Source organism: Felis catus, chromosome D3 (genome assembly GCF_018350175.1).
Source record: "Felis catus isolate Fca126 chromosome D3, F.catus_Fca126_mat1.0, whole genome shotgun sequence".
NCBI lineage: Eukaryota > Metazoa > Chordata > Mammalia > Carnivora > Felidae > Felis > Felis catus.
The window spans coordinates 1,277,004-1,294,573 of NC_058379.1; the positions used below are offsets into that span (position 1 = coordinate 1,277,004).

The 17,570-nt window shown below is 48.1% G+C and overlaps 1 protein-coding gene and 1 long non-coding RNA gene across 6 annotated transcripts in view; one reads left to right on the plus strand and one right to left on the minus strand.

Annotated features, from left to right (window-relative positions):
• SFSWAP (splicing factor SWAP) overlaps positions 1 to 7,892 on the minus strand; it is a 68,615-nt gene extending 60,723 nt beyond the window's left edge. The window contains exons 1-3 of one of the 2 annotated variants that reach the window (XM_003994566.5): positions 7,529 to 7,892; positions 4,748 to 4,917; positions 4,037 to 4,168 (exon numbers count right to left, since the gene is read on the minus strand). In XM_003994566.5, coding sequence (XP_003994615.2) covers positions 4,037 to 4,168; positions 4,748 to 4,917; positions 7,529 to 7,746 — 520 coding nt within the window. In that variant the 5' untranslated portion in view covers positions 7,747 to 7,892. The remainder of the gene's footprint in view (positions 1 to 4,036; positions 4,169 to 4,747; positions 4,918 to 7,528) is intronic. The other variant, XM_006938344.4, reaches the window with a different exon arrangement.
• A 584-nt stretch (positions 7,893 to 8,476) lies between these two features.
• On the plus strand, positions 8,477 to 17,570 carry LOC102901108. 4 transcript variants are annotated; one of them, XR_006588454.1, is made up of 5 exons: positions 8,477 to 9,005; positions 9,409 to 9,457; positions 11,330 to 11,844; positions 16,877 to 17,053; positions 17,149 to 17,570. It is a non-coding gene; the product is annotated as an uncharacterized LOC102901108 (long non-coding RNA). The 4 variants fall into 4 exon arrangements; XR_006588456.1 differs by having other exon boundaries at positions 8,479 to 9,457; positions 11,330 to 11,505; positions 11,672 to 11,844; XR_006588455.1 differs by having other exon boundaries at positions 8,477 to 9,457; positions 17,124 to 17,570.

Sequence of the window (17,570 nt, forward strand, 5' to 3'; positions counted from 1 at the left end):
CCGGGAGGGGCGTTACCTGGCTCTCTGCCCTCCTATCATTACCTCTGGAAACCCTTTCCCATCTACCCTCCCACCCCCGCAGGCGCCCCCGCCACCAGGGGCCCTGCTTACCAAGGCACCCGGTCCGCCGCCAGCTCCCCCTCCCCAGCTCTGGGATCTGTGTGTAGGTGGCGCTGCTGAGCCCCCCCTCCGAGCGAGCCCCCCTCGGAGCGGTTTCTGTAGGACCCCAGGGGGGCAGGCACAGCACGGGTGCTCAATTCCAACAGGACCGAATGGTTTCACCGAGTCGTACAGGCCTTCAGTGCAGCTGCCAAGGCTTCTCCACCCCAGCCAACAACCTCCTACCGCAAATAATCAGCTGGTTTGGCACACACACCTGTCTGCCGTGTGGGAGGCGAGGCACTCACCGCACGTTGCAACTTTCTGAACAAGGTACCTACGTGCCTTAGTCACTCAGGGCGTCACCCACCAAGAGGATTAATGACGTGTACAAAAACATAGTAGAAAACTTACAAAAGCCAACATTGCAAGGGACTCCGATACCTAGGGTTTTCTCTCAAAACCTGACATCAAATAAACATGAATCTTCATCAAAACAAGTGTTTCCACCATGTATAATGAAGTTTCTTGACAAGATGAACAATTTCAAAGGTTTTCCACCAAAACCTAATTCTTCTACAAGTCCAAGGAGGGATTTCAAGCAGGTTTCACTGTACCTAAAAATGCTGATGCAATGTAGGCAGATTATAAATTCCATTAAGAATTATTTAACGCTGTCCACTTGTTTTGTGCCTACGTATCCTGTTCTCTCCTAAGAACCGGAGATTCACTAGGGCCTAGAAACTTCCTCTGGTCAGCAACCCCAGCGTCCAGTAACCGAATGACAGTGCAACTGGGGGACCCCAGAGACACTGGTTTGCAACATGTCGAGAAGCAACTTTAAATCTCAGTCTCTTTGGGCGTGGGGCCAAAGGCGTGTGTATAAAAGTGCAATTTCTACTGTAGCTCCCTAAAATGACACAATGATGGAAATTTCACCTCTTAAGTAGGCTTTCCTTAGTGTGATGCCGCACACAAAACAAAGGCACCGGACTCAAAAGAGCTGTTGGGGACAGGTGGGTTACACAGAGCTCTGTCTGAACACGTATCTTACTTCACAGAAAATGGCTTCAGCAGCACAGAATAAAAAACCAACGCGATACCCAGATTCAAATGATTTTTTTTCACAAAAAAGATACTGAATAATGATAAAAAAATTGTGAGAATCTGCAGGAACGGACCAGGCCGAAGACAATTTGCTGCGGAAGGAGGAGGGGTTGACACACAGACACAAAGGCACCACAAAGCCTGCTAGCAGCACAGAGCCTAAATAATGTTCAAAAATCCCAGGACGAGAGTAACTGTGAAAATCAAGGAATATTCAGACACATTGAGGGTGCTGGAAAACGAAAAAAAAACAAAATGAAACAAAAACACCCTTTTTAATAATGCAACACTGAAGTGAAACTTTGTTGTTAGTGGCATTGGGCAACAAACTGAGTTCATGTGTGTGTGTGTGTGTGTGTGTGTGTGTGTGTGTGTGTGTGTGTGTGTTTAATACATATGGCATTTTACTGGCGTCTGGGTGGCTCAGTTGTTAAGCAACTGACTTCAGCTCAGGTCACGATCTCCCAGTTCGTGGGTTTGAGCCCCATGTCGGGCTCTGTGCTGACAGCTCAGAGCCTGGAGCCTGCTTGGGATTCTCTGTTTCCCTCTCTCTGCCCCTCCCCAGCTCATGCTCTGTCTCCTAAAAATAAATAAATTTTGGGGCGCCTGTGTGGCTCAGTTGGTTAAGCATCCAACTTCAGCTCAGGTCATGATCTCACAGTTCGTGTCTGTGCTGACAGCTCAGAGCCTGGAGCCTGCTTCAGATTCTGTGTCTGTCTGTCTGTCTCTCTCTAAAAAATAAACATTAAAAAATTTTTAAAAAGATAAAAATAAATAAATGTTAAAAAAATGCACGTGGCATTTTATCTGTATTAACATAAGTTAAACTCAGAAAGTCAAGCTGTAAGTTTCACACGGGCCCAACTTTCCTTAAAAAAGTTAATCACCATATAAAGCAAAGTCCTGAAAATATGATTATAAGAAAAAAAAGTATATAATACTGAAGAGAACTTTCTGTTAAAGAGAAAGCATACTAAAACTTCAAAGAGAAACAAAGTCACGTTGAAAGTCTTAAAGCTCAGTAATTGTAACAAAGTTTAATTTCACGGAGACAATATTCTAACCCCTGTAACAGGGGCTGGCAACTTCCTGAATGTCAGACAGTAAGCATTTCTGGCTGTAGATGGTTTCTAGGTGAACTACTCAACTCTGCTGTTGAGGCCGCACAGACACTATCAACAAATGAGCTGTGTGCCAATGAAACTTCATTTACAAAAACCCACCAACGGGGGTAGTCTGCCGATCTCTAATCCAGAGCATTAAGAAATTACCATTACGGATTTTTCCAATATTATGGATTTGTCACTTGATCTCCCGAAAGCCATTTGACCTTCATAAATTTCGATTCTTCACTTACATACTTGGTTCGGAAAGAAGACAACGTAGCCTCAGCCACCCAGAACCCTGACACAGCTAACTTGCTCCGGATAAAGGAACGAGAGTGTTCACCGCTGAGACCTGCCAGAACACTTCCGATGCACCGTAACTTCTGAAGGTATGGAACACCTTAACAAAGTTTTGACTCAACACAGTTCCCATGACAGCGGAAAAGTCTCTCCAGAAGCAGGTAGAACAGAGTCGCACTACGACAGAGACCGTGTTGTTGCCCACAGAGTCATGAGCAGGACAAGGGGAAGGTCAACAAGGGTGGATCTGGGTGAGTCTGCCCTGCATCGTGCCGTCCCATCAAGGAGACCCCCCGCCCCCAGTGAAGGGGCAGGAGAACCCAGCGCAGCCGCACCGCGCGCAGGGCAGACCACGTTTCAACGTTAAACTGCTGTAACCACTTCATACTCGTTGGGGGTTTGTAACTTAAAGAGAAACAAATAATAGACTGTTAACTCTAAAACGAAATCCCTGTATGACATGATTCTAGTTTATTACTGTAAACATTTGAATAGGTTTCTAAAGCTATAGTTCTCCTTCTCTGTAATATTTTTATCAATTTTTTTTTAAAGTAGGCTCCACACCCAGTGTGGGGCTCCAACTCACAACCCCAAGATCAAGTGTCGCATGTTCTACCAACTGAGCCATCCAGGGGCCCCCTAAAGTTCCCCTTCCCTCTAAACAGAATATCCTGAATACGGTGATCAAGCCCCAAAGTTCCCGGTTAGTGTTACTGTCACTGGTAATTAACAGGTGATTACCATACGAGGCCAAATGACTCAGGGCTGACAGAAGTCACAAAGGACATTTGTATCTGTAGTACAGGAGTCCCGAGTGTTTAGCGGCACTTTTTTTTTTTTTATATTCAAAGTTCCCAGCATTAATCCAGAAAAGCAGATTTTAAAATCTTCAATTTTACATAAGTATTACTGTAAAACCCCAAGCTAAGTGGATATTGCGGGTCCTACTGAGCCTACCTTGTGCTCTTTCACGTTTGGGGGGAAGTGACTCCACAGGCGTCCTTCTACTGGAACTTGTCATTATTTTGGTTGGGGGGGGTTGGTCATGGCGGGGGGGGGGGGGTTGTGAAGCAGGTTCACGTGAAGGTCATGAGCGCCTGTCCTTCTAACGCCCCGAGAACGCATCCCTACGAACGTCAGTGCACTCATGACCGGCTCAGAAACGAAGGATCCAGGCTGAGCAAGCGCCAGTCACCCGAGTCAGAGAGAAGTGAGCAAAAAAGCAACGAGATCCAACGCGGACAAGTCTGGACGCGCTTTCCACCGCCCCGGACACTCAGTGTCTAGTTCCTCGCTCGGTTTCACCCTAAGACGGAGCCCCACGGTGCTTGGCGTCACAGCGATGGCCCAACTGCCTGGCCGTGACCGCTCCGCGGGCCATGCGCCACCACCGGCGTGCCACCGGGCCAGCCCTCTCCTCTCACCTCTCTGTTTGGAAGGCTCCTCCTCCTCTGTGGGTTCCGACGGGTCGTAGTAATCGCTGCCGTAAGTGAACCCCACTGCGTTGTAGCTCCCGTCCTCGGCCAGTGCCTCACTCAACCGCTTGTATTCTTCCTCTTGAACAAAAACAAGAGTTTTGTTAACAAGGGCGGAAATTTACGGAGAAAAAGTTTACACATTTCTAAAGTTGCAGCTGTCAGTAAAGCATACAACACGCTTTTGTCAACCTCTTTTTGAGGCAAAAACGTTTTGAGAAATTCACGCTTCGTATCGATCAATATGTACTTTTGCCAGTACACGTTTACCACAGACAGCAGGATACGCGTCTTTTGTGGAAAGTTTCTTCCTGCTGAGAAATTTGGGGAGTAAGAACCGTATTAAAGATTAAGGCAAAGACAAGAACATCAATTTTCGTTTATACGATACTGTTAAAGAAGAACAATTAAAGAGTTTGGTTTTTGTTTTTTCAAATCCCAGTCTGCCCTCAAAAGCTGGGAAAATTCTTTGTGGCTCTATATATAAACTATCCTGAGGTCCTCTCAGAACGCAAAGACTCCTGTTTTTCCAATCCACTGGGTACTGTCAAGATAATATCAGAAAGAGTGAGTATAAAAAAATGAATGGGAGTAAATTTTAAACACTTAAAAATTTTTTTAAAGTGTGTTGCTTTGAAGTAAGTTTGTCCTGAGCAGTACCTTGCCTCGCCTCCGCCTCAAGCAAGTCCGTATGCAAGGCTAAATACCTCTCCTCATCACACACGGCATCTATTCGTGCCTCCTCTTCAGAGAGCTGGTAGTCACGGTTCCACGTGGAGTACTCAGCATCGTACTCAGAAAGGTCATGCAGGTGACCGCGCCCATCGTATCTGTAATATGAACAAGCTGGTCAACGGAAAGAAGGTAACGTCGAGATGGGTGTGTGTGCGACGTTTCACACATGTATACTTACCGATTAAAACAGAGAGATAAAAATATGGAAACAAACATAAAAAATCCTCTCGGGTTTATATTTAATTTGGCTAATCACATCTCACCTACTTTTAAACTCAAGTTATCTTAACAAAGTCTAAATTCCTTGGTATAATATGATAAAACTTATAATTAAGGTAAACGATCCTTTAATAGCATAAAGGGTATCCACGTCACTGGCAGAGCTTACCGTTTATGGTTCGGTCAACCATTCAATGCCATTTGCCAAAAAAAAAAAAAAAAAAAAAAAAAAAAAATTTCTGGAAAGTCAAATATCATAGCTTACATTCACACAAACCGAATACATAAATACCTATCCGTAAGAACCCAACGGTCGAAATTTCCTCGCTTCTTTCTGCTAGTCCCGAACTCTCAGGAGAGATCTTCACCAAAGAAACTTGCGTCCATTGGAGGTAAAATCTTGGCTAGGCTCGCCCCCTAGCCACTTGGCTGAGGAAATAAGTGCTGGGTTATGTGATAGAGAGACACACATACATAGGAACAGTGACATATACATGCAGTTTAAGGAGGTTCACCGGAAACAGAGCAAAACTATGAGAAGGTGTGGCTTATTCTCTTCTAAACTTTATTCCCCGATGTAACAACGTACGTGAAGACACATCCGTGTTTACTTGCATGGACCAACAGGCACTTTGGCCAAATTAGGAATAAGAGCACTTTCTGCTATATTTTTAACATAATAATTCAATGAAGCTGCTGTCGACATGCAACATCAAAGGGTAAGAGAGCCAGAAACACTCAGATTTAGAGTTGCAAAAAAATAGACAGAGGCACACACAAAAGTCTGCCTAATTTTTTAACGCTGACTTTTGTAATGAGGACCAAAAGGTACTTAAAAAAACAGAACAAAAAAGACATTTATAAGAAAAAGGCCAAAATTCCAGAGTAGCCAAGTTATTGCATTTTATTAAATTGCAAAATTATTTTTACTTTGATGTAAACCTCCTTAACTTACAAATGTAGATCATTATTTGAAACTATTACACATGTACATGTGTGGCGTTTGCTCCCCGTTCACGGAAGGCCTAACTCCAGTCACGTACAGAACGATAAGGAAAACTGCCTAAAGAGCTCAGACTTCACCGTTGACCAAATTTTCATAACAAATAGCACCAGTAACGCTTTGGAAAAGCAAGCCGCCTGACAGCTCAGGCAACCTCGTTCAATAGAAACTACGGTTTAAAGGCACAACGTGTTTAAGGAGGGCGAGGCGTCCCATCCGGACTGATCCGGCAGCCCTCCCTTCAAGAGTCACTGTTGCCTAGATCTAACTCCAAACGGAAATGTCAGGGGTGGAAAAAGGCCTATTTGGTCATTAACGTGTCCATTTTTTGGCCAGCGCACAGGTCATCCCTACAGTCACGTTCCAGGGCTTTGTAGAATCCAGCTTTAATCAAACGACGGGCTTCCTTCACTCGGAGAGACTATTCCACAGTTAAATGGCTGGTCATCCTTAGCTTTTCAGTCCGGGCCCCAGAAGCAGAGTTGCCAAACCGGCAAAAAACAAAACAAAACAAAACAAAACAAAACAAAACAAAACAAAACAAAAAAACCAACAAAAACCCCAAGAAGGAGAAGGAAAGAAAGGGGGACTGAAAACATGGGGGGGGGGGGGAGAGGGGAGCAAACGGCCTACACCATGTAATGCCATCCTTTTCAAATCAAACATCTTTAGACGTCCCCGACCCCAGTACCCCTCTGCCCAAAGTGGCTGAACACCCTCCGGGGAGATTACCTAAAGCAGGTTTGATTTGAAAAGAAACACATCTATATCCCAGTTCCGCCCTTCGGTTTTAAGAGACCGTGAAACCAGCCCTAAGAACACTACCTCTAGGAGCAAAGCCAGTGTCTGCACGAAGTCAACTGGCTTCCAACTGATTGGCAACTTCACCCTCTGGTCTGAATCACCCAAACCAGTTCAGATTATCACGGGGTGGGGGAGGGGGGGAGGCTGACGGAGTCAAATGTCACGCCGGCAAAATAGGGCGCTCCACGGAGGGCGCCGGGGGCTTACGAGGTTCGAGGCGCACTCTGGGGGCCCGAGAAGTTTTCTAACCGCGCGGCCTCAGTGTGCGGCGTTTCGGGGTGTCCTCCCACCACACGGAGCTGTGGGAGCGCCGCGCGTAGGGAGGCAGCGCACGACCCCAAGGCAACGCGGGTCGGGGGAGGCCAAGGCACCGGCAGCTTCCACCGCGTGGAGTGGCCAACTGGAACCAGTGACAGGGGTGAGGGGTCGCGAGGGGCTGCAGGAGCAGAGACGATCCCTCCGGCGACAGACACGGCAAGCCAACTCCAGCCAGTGCCTTAGGGCAGGTTTCACCGTCCCCCTCCCTCTAAAACCAGGGGGATGTAAGGACAGAGGAGGGGGTCCCCCGGATCCCCGCTGGCTCCACAAAACCCTCTTTAGTCCTGGCCATCAAGTCAACATCAGACGAAATCAAGCGGGCGAGGGAAGGGGAGGACCGACGGGTGGGGGGAGGAACCGACCTGTCGATGAGGATCTTGTGGTCCCCCATCCAGGGGATGAGGTGCTGTCCCTGTTCCTGGGCCAGGGCCCGCTCATCATCCCGAAACAGCTTGCAGGCATAGCCGAAAACCAGCAGCTCCACTCGGTTCCCCCCACCGCCGGCACCTCCGGGTCCGGCCTCCTCCTTCGCGCCGCTTTTCCTCTCCGTTTTGGCACGGCCTCCGCTCGCGCCGTACATGACAGCGTCCCCGGCGTCCAGGCTGGTCCTCTTCTGCGCCGCGCGGATGTCCCCAATGCCTCCGCCTGGCCTACCCCCTCAGTCAAAAGCGCCGCATCCCGGGCCCAAACTCGACACCGCCGCCATAGCGGGCAACAAAATGGAGGAAGCGCAACTTCCGGCGACGGGCAGCCCTACTTCCGGCGAGCAGCTTCCGCAGATTCGCTACCCCTCGGAGCCGTTTGAACCGCTAGAAAGTATTTTGGCTTTAGCCTTTTGCATTCGGAGGCGTCGCCACGGTGGGAGCTGGTGTGGCCAGAGGACAGTGCATGTTTAGCGTTAGTTTTCTTAAACAATTATCCAGAGCAGTGGCGAAAGCGCGGCGCCGGATTGCGCGCTACCTGCGTCAGGCCGGCCGGCGCTGGGCGGAAGGAGGGTGGGTGCTGCGCAGGTCGAGTGCGCGGCGCGGCGGGGCGGCCCCTCCCTGCGTCTGTGCGAGGTCTCCCGGCCGCTGCGACCGGGGCAGGGGTCTGGGGGGTCGGGAGCCGGGGGGATTCGGGGCCCCGGGAACCGGGGGATTCTGAGACTATGGAGCTCTTGAAGCGAAGGGCTGGGGGCCGGGGAGCTCGGGGCCCAGGGCCTGGGGGATTGGGGGCTAGGGCCTGGGGGAGGGGGGAGGTGCGGGGAGCTCGGCGGTCAAGGGCCTGGGGGGGGGTGCGGGGAGCTCGGGGGTCAAGGGCCTGGGGGCGCCAGGCAGCTCGGGGTCCAGGCCTGGGGGTCCGGGGGCAGGGGGAGTCTGAAGAAGGGCCCGGGCCAGGTCCTGTCCAAGGCGATCGCTTCACCTTTCTGAGGTTCTGGTGACTTCTCGGTCCTGGAGACCCGGACCCTCACTCATCCCGCCTCCTTCGGAAGGTGCCCTCAGCGGATACCACAGGACTTAGTAGGCCTTGAAGCCCCTCGCAGTAACCGGATTTTTGTGGACTCGTGTGGGAGAAAAGTGGTCGGGGTTGGTGGAGGGGGCCCGCTTCTCGGAGACCAGCCACCTGGATGCGGGGTGGCCGCCGAGGAGTTAACTCCGGGGCCTCGGTTTTACCACCTGTGTTTTCATTAGGAGAGTGGCTCCTTCTGGTGCACCCTAGACTGTCAGCGGCTGCCGTGCAGAAGCGTTGCCTTGGGCCCAGAGCCCTCTCTGCACTGGGTCTGATGCTGGCAGTGACGTGGACGTTCTTCTCCCGCACCCACATCTCTTCTGCACAAACCAGTGACAAGTCTTTCTGCTAGTAACGTTGACATAGCGCATTCAAACCTTAATAGGGTTTTAAAAATTAAGCCACAAGCAGTTCCCACCTCAGGGCCTTTGCCCTTGTGATATCTTTGGGGGTGTCACTCTTCTTGCTCTTTATGTGGCAGGCTCCCCATCCAGGGCTCAGTTCTGTCCCGTTCTCAGCCAGGCTGTAGGTGTCCCCGCTAGAGTGTCTCGCGCTGCTCTGTCCTGCCGATCTGCCTTTGGGGTGCCCACGCCACCACCCCACATTACCTCCTGTATGCAGCACCCACCCCTCCCCCGTTAGCTTCAGGAAAGCTGAGATTTGTGGGTTCACCTAGGCATCCCCACGGCCTGGGGTAGCACCCGCACGCAGTAGAATGAACGTGACCGAGCCATCATTCTATCTGGCTCCACAGGGTGCCCTGCTGCCACTGAGGGGGGCCTACCATGGCTCTCAGTTATTTGGTAAGTCCCACCTGGTTGGTCCAGGCAAGTGCTGGGACTCTGGGTTTGCTTTGAGCTTTCCCTTGGGTTCAGAGTGCAGAGTAAGGCCCAATGCTCCTAGCCAAACTCCACTCCTCCTTTGACCTCAAGAGGATTCTGGAAGAACCTCCAGACCCTGTGCAGATGGCTTTCTCAGCCTGGCATGGGATTTCGAAGGCCTGGGTTGCATTCCTAACTCTAATTTCAGTTCCTTGTTCTCTTTCTGAGCCTCTCTTTTCTATAAAATGGGGGCAGGACAGTACTCTGTCCTTCAAAAGACTGCTGGAGATCTTAGGACTGATGCTCCAGGATGTCCGTTCGGCCCCAAGTGTGTTTTCAAACGAAAGCACTGAAGCCTGTGTGCCTGGGGCGGGGGGGGGGTGGGAGGGTGGGGGGGGTGGGGAGGCAGGTGTTGAATGGGCTCCCTGGTTTTTGAACGGTGGGTTGCCGTGCAGTCTGCTGCTGCTCGTGAAATCGGTTTAGGGGCTCCTAACCAGCATGAACACATGAAGAGAAGATCTTGAGGTTGTTTCTTTGCATTTCCAAATGAATTTTCGCATCAGCTCTTCCCAGAAGCCTATGTCTGTTTACGTTGGGATTGCTGGGGAGAGTTGAGGCCTCTGCGGTATTTGCTCCTCCAGTTTACTAGGCAGAAATCTTTCAAAAAGTCTCAAAAGTTTTCTCGGTTGCTCCACAAAGATCTTCTGCATGTAAGATTTATTCCTAGATTGGAGTGCCTGGGTGGTTCAGTCGGTTAAGCGTCCTTCAGCTCAGGTCATGATCTCACGGTTCATGGGTTCAAACCCCACGTCGGGCTCTGTGCTGACGGCTCAAGAGTCTGGAGCCTGCTTCTGGTTCTCTGTCTCCCCCTCTCTGCCCCTCCCCCGCTTGTGCTCTGTCTCTGCTTCTCAATAATAAATAAATGTTTAAAAAATTAGATTTATTCCTGGATACTTCACTCCTTGATGCTGTTAGGCCCCCTCACTTGTAAATTGTTTGTTGCTAGGAATACAGTTTTTAAAAGCCGATTTTGTGTTCGGCTGCCTTGCTCAGTTTCATTATTCTCCATGATTTATCTGTAGATGGGTTTGGATTTCTGACATAGACGATCATGTGGTCTGTAAACGATGCCCACTTTCTTCTCAATCCTAGCGTGTTCTTCCTGGCCCTTGTTCTGTACTTTATCTCTCTCCCCTCGTCCCGTGAGCTCCTCTACTCCAAGGCAGAACCCGCGAGCCCTGTGTCCCCTTGTCTGTTCCCGGTGTGCACGAAAGTTTTCCTGTCTCTACAACTGAGTGAGGTCCTCCAGGAGCAGGAGAGACGGGAGAGCGCTGGGTTTCAGGGGGATGCATTGAAGATCCTCTTACTAACAGAGAAGGTATTAGGTGGCCCAGCCAGCCACAACAGCTCCATTTTACTTCATTCCTACTGAATGTGTCATCAGGTGGTAGGGGAAGACCTGTAAACACGTTATTACTGCAAAGGGGCGTAGAATGTGTGAGCCTGAAAATGCTGTGTTTAAAAATAACAGCTCACCCTCCTTGAGCACTTTATCAGTCACGGTTTGATCGGGAACACAGAGGTGGTTCCGCAGAGGGAAGCTTCCTGCCTGAACAAATAATAATGGCCTAGGAAGGGCCGCAGACAGCTAGGCAAGGCAGCCCAGAGCCCCCACCACCCTCTGGGCTGGAGGAACAGGTCCCTGGTTGCGTCATCGCAGCCTGTTGGGGGCCAGAGCTGGAGGCTGGGACCGAAGGCGGGGCTCGGAGAGCTGGCCCCAGGAGGAAGCTGAAGACGACGCCAGAGATGCTTCCAAAACCGAGGACAGAAACACTTGGGCTTCCCTCCTCCCAGCCTCCAGTGCCTGGCCGGACCGAGGTGGGAGCCAGCAGCCCCGAGCCTGGAGACAACTTGCAGGAGGAGCCTTCTGGGACCCTGAGCAGAGGGCGACAATGGGTGTGGGGACACAGGCACCCCCGAGCACGCGTGTTGCCCGCTTTGTCCTCGAGGCCCCGTGACAAAGAAGCCAGGTAGAGTAGAAGCTCAGGTAGAGTCACAGGCTAAGCCTGGCGTCACCAGACCAAGACAGTCACAGTTTTGGGTCTCCCAGTAATGGACTCTTACCAGTCAGTCAGGAGTCGCCCGGTGGGCACTAGTTACATGGTCTGACCGATGGAACCCTGCCGTCTCCTGAAGGAAAGTAACAGATGCGATGACCACCCTGCGTTTCCGTGTCGGGTGACTGCCTTGTTCCGGCCCCCTTCTGCCTGCGGGAGTCTGCGCACAGCTCCTCGGAGCCCGTCTGTCTGCTGGCTGGATGCCACCGATCCTGAATTATTGAAGAGAGGCAGAAGGATCTTTAAAATGTGGTCAGTTGAATTTTGTTTCTTTTTAAAAATTTTTTTATTTTTTAATTTATTTTTTTAATTTACATCCAAATTAGTTAGCATATAGTGCGACAATGATTTCAGGAGCAGATTCCTTAATGCCCTTTACCCATTTAGCCCATTCCCCCTCCCACCACCCTTCCAGTAACCCTGTTTGTTCTCCATATTTAAGAGTCTCTTCTGTTTTGTCCCCCTCCCTGTTTTTTTTTTTTTTAATTTTTTTTTCAACGTTTTTATTTATTTTTGGGACAGAGAGAGACAGAGCATGAACGGGGGAGGGGCAGAGAGAGAGGCAGACACAGAATTGGAAACAGGCTCCAGGCTCCGAGCCATCAGCCCAGAGCCTGACGTGGGGCTCGAACTCACGGACCGCGAGATCGTGACCTGGCTGAAGTCGGACGCTTAACCGACTGCGCCACCCAGGCGCCCCCCCCTCCCTGTTTTTTATATTATTTTTGTTTCCCTTCCCTTATGTTCATCACTTCTGTGTCTTGAAGTCCTCATGAGTGAAATCATATGATATTTGTCTTTCTCTGACTAATTTCACTTAGCATAATACCCTCCAGTTCCATCCACGTAGTTGCAAATGGCAAGACTTCATTCTTTTTTATCGCCGAGGAATACTCCATTGTATCTGTATACCACATCTTCTTTATCCATTCATCCATCAATGGACATTTGGGCTCTTTCCATACTTTGGTGGTTGTCGATAGCACTGCTATCAACATCGGGGTGCATGTGCCCCCTCGAGTCAGCATTTTTGTATTCTTGGTTTAAATACCTAGTAGTGCAATTGCTGGGTCGTAGGGTAGTTCTATTTGTAACTTTTTGAGGAACCTCCATACTGTTTTCCAGAGTGGCTGCACCAGCTGGCATTCCCACCAACGATGTGAAAGAGATCCTCTCTGCATCCTTGCCAACATCTGTTGCTGCCTGAGTTGTTAATGTTAGCCATTCTGACAGATGTGAGGTGGTACCTCATTGTGGTTTTGATTTGTATTTCCCTGATGATGAGTGATGTGGAGCATTTTTTCATGTGTCAGCCATCTGGATGTCTTCCTTGGAGAAGTGTCTGTTCATGTCTTTTGCCCATTCACTGGATTATTTGTTTTTTGGGTGTTGAGTTTGAGAAGTTCTTTATAGATTTTGGATACTAACCCTTTATCTGATATGTCATTTGCAAATATGTTTTCCATTCTGTCGGTTGCCCTTTAGTTTTGCTGATTGTTTCCTTCCCTGTGAAGAAGCTTTTTATCTTGATGAGGTCCCAGTAGTTCATTTTTGCTTTTGCTTTTGCACATCTTCCTCCGGAGACATGTTGAGTAAGAAGTTGCTGCGGCAGAGGTGAAAGAGGTTTTTGCCTGGTATCTCCTTGAGGATTTTGGTGGCTTCCTGTCTTACATTGAGGTCTTTCAACCATTTTGAGTTTTTTGTGTGTCCGGTGTAAGAAAGTGGTCCAGGTTCATTCTTCTGCATGTCGCTGTCCCATTTTCCCAGCTCCACTTGCTGAAGAGACTGTCTTTATTCCATTGGATATTCTTTCCCACTTTGTCAAAGATGAGTTGGCCATACATTTGTGGGTCCATTTCTGGGTCCTCTATTCTGTTCCATTGATCTGAGTGTCTCTTCTTGTGCCAGTACCATACTGTCTTGATGATGACAGCTTTGTAATACAGCTTGAAGTCTGGGATTGTGATGCCTCCTGCTGTGGTTTTCTTTTTCAAGATTGCTTTGGCTATTCGGGGTCTTTTCTGGTTCCATACAAATTTTGGGATTGTCTGTTCTAGCTCTGTGAAGAATGCTGGTGGTATTTTGATAGGGATTGCATTGAATATGTAGATTTCTTTGGGTAGTATTGACATTTTAACAATATTTGTTCTTCCTATCCAGGAGCATGGAATATTTTTCCATTTTTTTGTGTCTTCTTCAATTTCTTTAATAAGCTTTCTATAGTTTTCAGTGTGTAGATTTTTCACCTCTTTGGTTAGATTTATTCCTAGGTATTTTATGGTTTTTGGTGCAACTGTAAATGGGATTGATTCCTTGATTTTTCTTTCTGTTGCTTCATTGTTGGTGTATAGGAATGCAATCATTTCCATCCAATGATTATAGGATGCATTGATTTTATATCCTGCCACTTTGCTGAATTCATGGATCAGTTCTAGCAGTTTTTTGGTGGAATCCTTAGGGTTTTCCATATAGAGTACCATGTCATCTATGAAGAGTGAAAGTTTGACCTCCTCCTGGCCGATTTGGATGCCTTTTATTTCTTTGTGTTGTCTGATTGCAGAGGCTAAGGCTTCCAATACTAGGTTGAATAACAGTGGCGAGAGTGAACATCCCTGTCTTGTTCCTGACTTTAGGGGGGAAGCTCTCAGTTTTTCCCCATTGAGGAAGATATTAGCACCAGGTCTTTCATATATGGCTTTTTTGATCTCAAGGTATGCTCCTTCTATCCCTACTTTCTTGAGGGTTTTTATCAAGAAAGGATGCTGTATTTTGTCAAATGCTTTCTCTGCATCTATTGAGAGGATCATGTGGTTCTTGTCCTTTCTTTTATTGATGTGATGAATCACATTGATTGTTTTGCGGATATTGAACCAGCCTTGCATTCCAGGTATAAATCCCACTTGGTCGTGGTGAATAATTTTTTTAATACATTGTTGGAGCCGGTTGGCTAATACCTTGTTGAGGATTTTTGCCTCCATGTTCATCAGGGAAATTGGTCTATAGTTCTCCTTTTTAGTGGGGTCTCTGTCTGGTTTTGGAATCAAGGTAATGCTGGCTTCATAGAAAGAGTTTGGAAGTTTTCCTTCCATTTCTGTTTTTTGAAACAGCTTCAAGAGAATAGGTGTTAACTCTTCCTTAAATGTTTGATAGAATTCCCCTGGAAAGCCGTCTGGCCCTGGACTCTTGTTTTTTGGGAGATTTTTTATTACTAATTCTATTTCCTTACTGGTTATGGGTCTGGTCAAATTTTCTATTTCTTCCTGTTTCAGTTTTGGTAGTGTATATGTTTCTAGGAATTTGTCCATTTTTCCAGATTGCCCATTTTATTGTCATATAATTGCTCATAATATTCTCTTATTGGTTTTATTTCTGTGTTGGTTGTGATCTCCCCTTTCATTCTTTTTTTTTTTTTTTTAATTTTTTTTTTAACGTTTATTTATTTTTGGGACAGAGAGAGACAGAGCATGAACGGGGGAGGGGCAGAGAGAGAGGGAGACACAGAATCGGAAACAGGCTCCAGGCTCTGAGCCATCAGCCCAGAGCCTGACGCGGGGCTCGAACTCACGGACCACGAGATCGTGACCTGGCTGAAGTCGGACGCTTAACCGACTGCGCCACCCAGGTGCCCCAACCCCTCTTTCATTCTTGATTTTATTTATTTGGGTCCTTTCCTTTTTCTTTTTGATCAACTAGCTAGTGGTTTATCAATTTTGTTAATTCTTTCAAAAAACCAGCTTCTGGTTTCATTGATCTGTTCTACTGGGTTTTTTTGTTTGTTTTTTGGTTTCAAGAGCATTAATTTCTGCTCTAATCTTTATTATTTCCTGTCTTCTGCTGGTTTGGGGTTTTATTTGCTGGGTTTTTTTCCATCTTTTTAAAGTGTAAGGTTAGGTTGTGTATCTGAGACCTTTCTTCCTTCTTTAGGAAGGCCTGGATTGCTATATACTTTCCTCTCATGACCACCTTTGCTGTTTCCCAGAGGTTTGGGGCTGTGGTGTTATCATTTTCATTGACTTCCATATACTTTTTAATTTCCTCTCTAACTTCTTGGTTAGCCCATTCATTCTTTAGTAGGATGTTCTTTAGTCTCCAAGTATTTGTTACCTTTCCAGTTTTTTCTTGTGGTTGATTTTGAGTTTCATAGCATTCTGGTCTGAAAATACGCACGGTATGATCTCGATCTTTTTGTACTTACTTAGGGCTGATTTGTGTCCCAGTATGTGGTCTATTCTGGAGAACGTTCCATGTGCACTGGAGGAGAATGTATATTCTGCTGCTTTAGGATGAAATGTTCTGAATATATCTGTTAAGTCCATCTGGTCCAGTGTGTCATTCAAAGCCATTGTTTCCTTGTTGATTTTCTGATTAGATGATCTGTCCTTTGCTGTGAGTGGGGTGTTGAAGTCCCCTACTAGTATGGTATTATTTTCAAGGAGTTTCTTTATGTTTGTGATTAATTGATTTACATATTTGTGTGCTTTCACATTTGGAGCATAAATGTTTACAATTGTTAGGTCTTCTTGGTGGATAGACCCCGAATTTTGTTTCTTAACGGCCTCTTCCTGAAGAAGATGCTGCTTGAACTAAGTCTCACAGAGATGTTCATCAGCCTGTCGTCCTGTCGGAGGCCACAGATTGCTGGGGGCCTGCCCTGGGGCCTCTGCCTCTCCCCACCCAGGCAGCTGTCCTACCCATGTCCTCTGTGCCCCTCTGTCTCTGAGAGGCTCATGCTGGGAGACAGACTTCTAAAACGCCTGTTCAAGGGGCACCTTGTTCGCTCAGTCGGTTAAGCGTCTGACTTTGGTTCAAGTCATGATCTCACGGTTCGTGAGTTCGAGCCCTGCGTCGGGCTCTGTTTGGACAGCTCAAAGCCTGGAGCCTGCTTTGGATTCTGTCTCCTCGCTCTCTGCCCCTCCCCTGCTCGTGCCTGTCTCTCTCTGTTTCTCTGTCTCTCTTTCTCCCTCAAAAATAAACATTAAAAAAAAATAATAAAAAGCCCCTTCAGTTGGAATGTTGCACAGGGAGGAGGATGTTTTCTCAAACCGGAGCCGTGGACACCAGCTGGCCACCTGCCTCTGCTGTTATGCCCGTGTCATAGAGCATCTTGGTCGCAGTGTGGCTCAGGCTTCCTTCAAGCCAGTATTGTAACAACCTGGTTTGAAGACGAAATGGGGCTGTGCCAAACACCGTAGCGTGTGCATCGGCTGGTGATGTCTTGTTGTAAAGACAAAAGACCTGTCACGCACTTAGCCCTTAATAATCGGTTCTCCGTCTTCCTCCCCAGGCTTTTCCCCTTGTGTTATTTCCAGAAGCTTTGAAAGCCCAGGAAGAGAAAGCACTCTTTCAACGTGACAATTAATACCAACTCCCCGGACACCAAACCGAGAGATCTTATTTTTCCTTTCTCTCCACGAGCACCGTTTGCTGGGTCCAGAAACAACCACCAAAGTAAAACCCCAGAGTAAGCAGCACAGTGTCCCATTTCCCCCCTTTTCTGGCTGGTTTCATACGTGATATATCCCTTCACCCAGGACCTCTCCTCTCTTTGAAATCTAGTTTTCCGGGTGAGAGGCTCCGAACCGTCATGGGGAAGCGCATTCTTTCCCACCGGTCGTTGCAAGCGCGAAACGGGCCCTTCCTCTGCCGGTAGCTGGACTGGGCAGGTGGCTCGCGGCTCTGGTGCGGCTCAGCTGTGTTATTCCCGACGCTTCGGTCACCTTCACTTCCCAACTGTATGGATTCACTGTTTAAAAATATGAGACTATGGGGGCGCCTGGGTGGCTCAATCGATTAAGTGTCCGACTCGATTTCAGCTCAGGACATGATCTCACAGTTTGGGAGTTCGAGCCCCACGTCAGGCTCTGTGCTGACATCGCGGAGCCTGCCCGGGATTCTCTCTCTGCTCCCCCCACCTCGCTCTCAAAATAAAGGAATGAACTAAAAAAATAAAAATATGAGACCCTGTATTTTACTCCTTA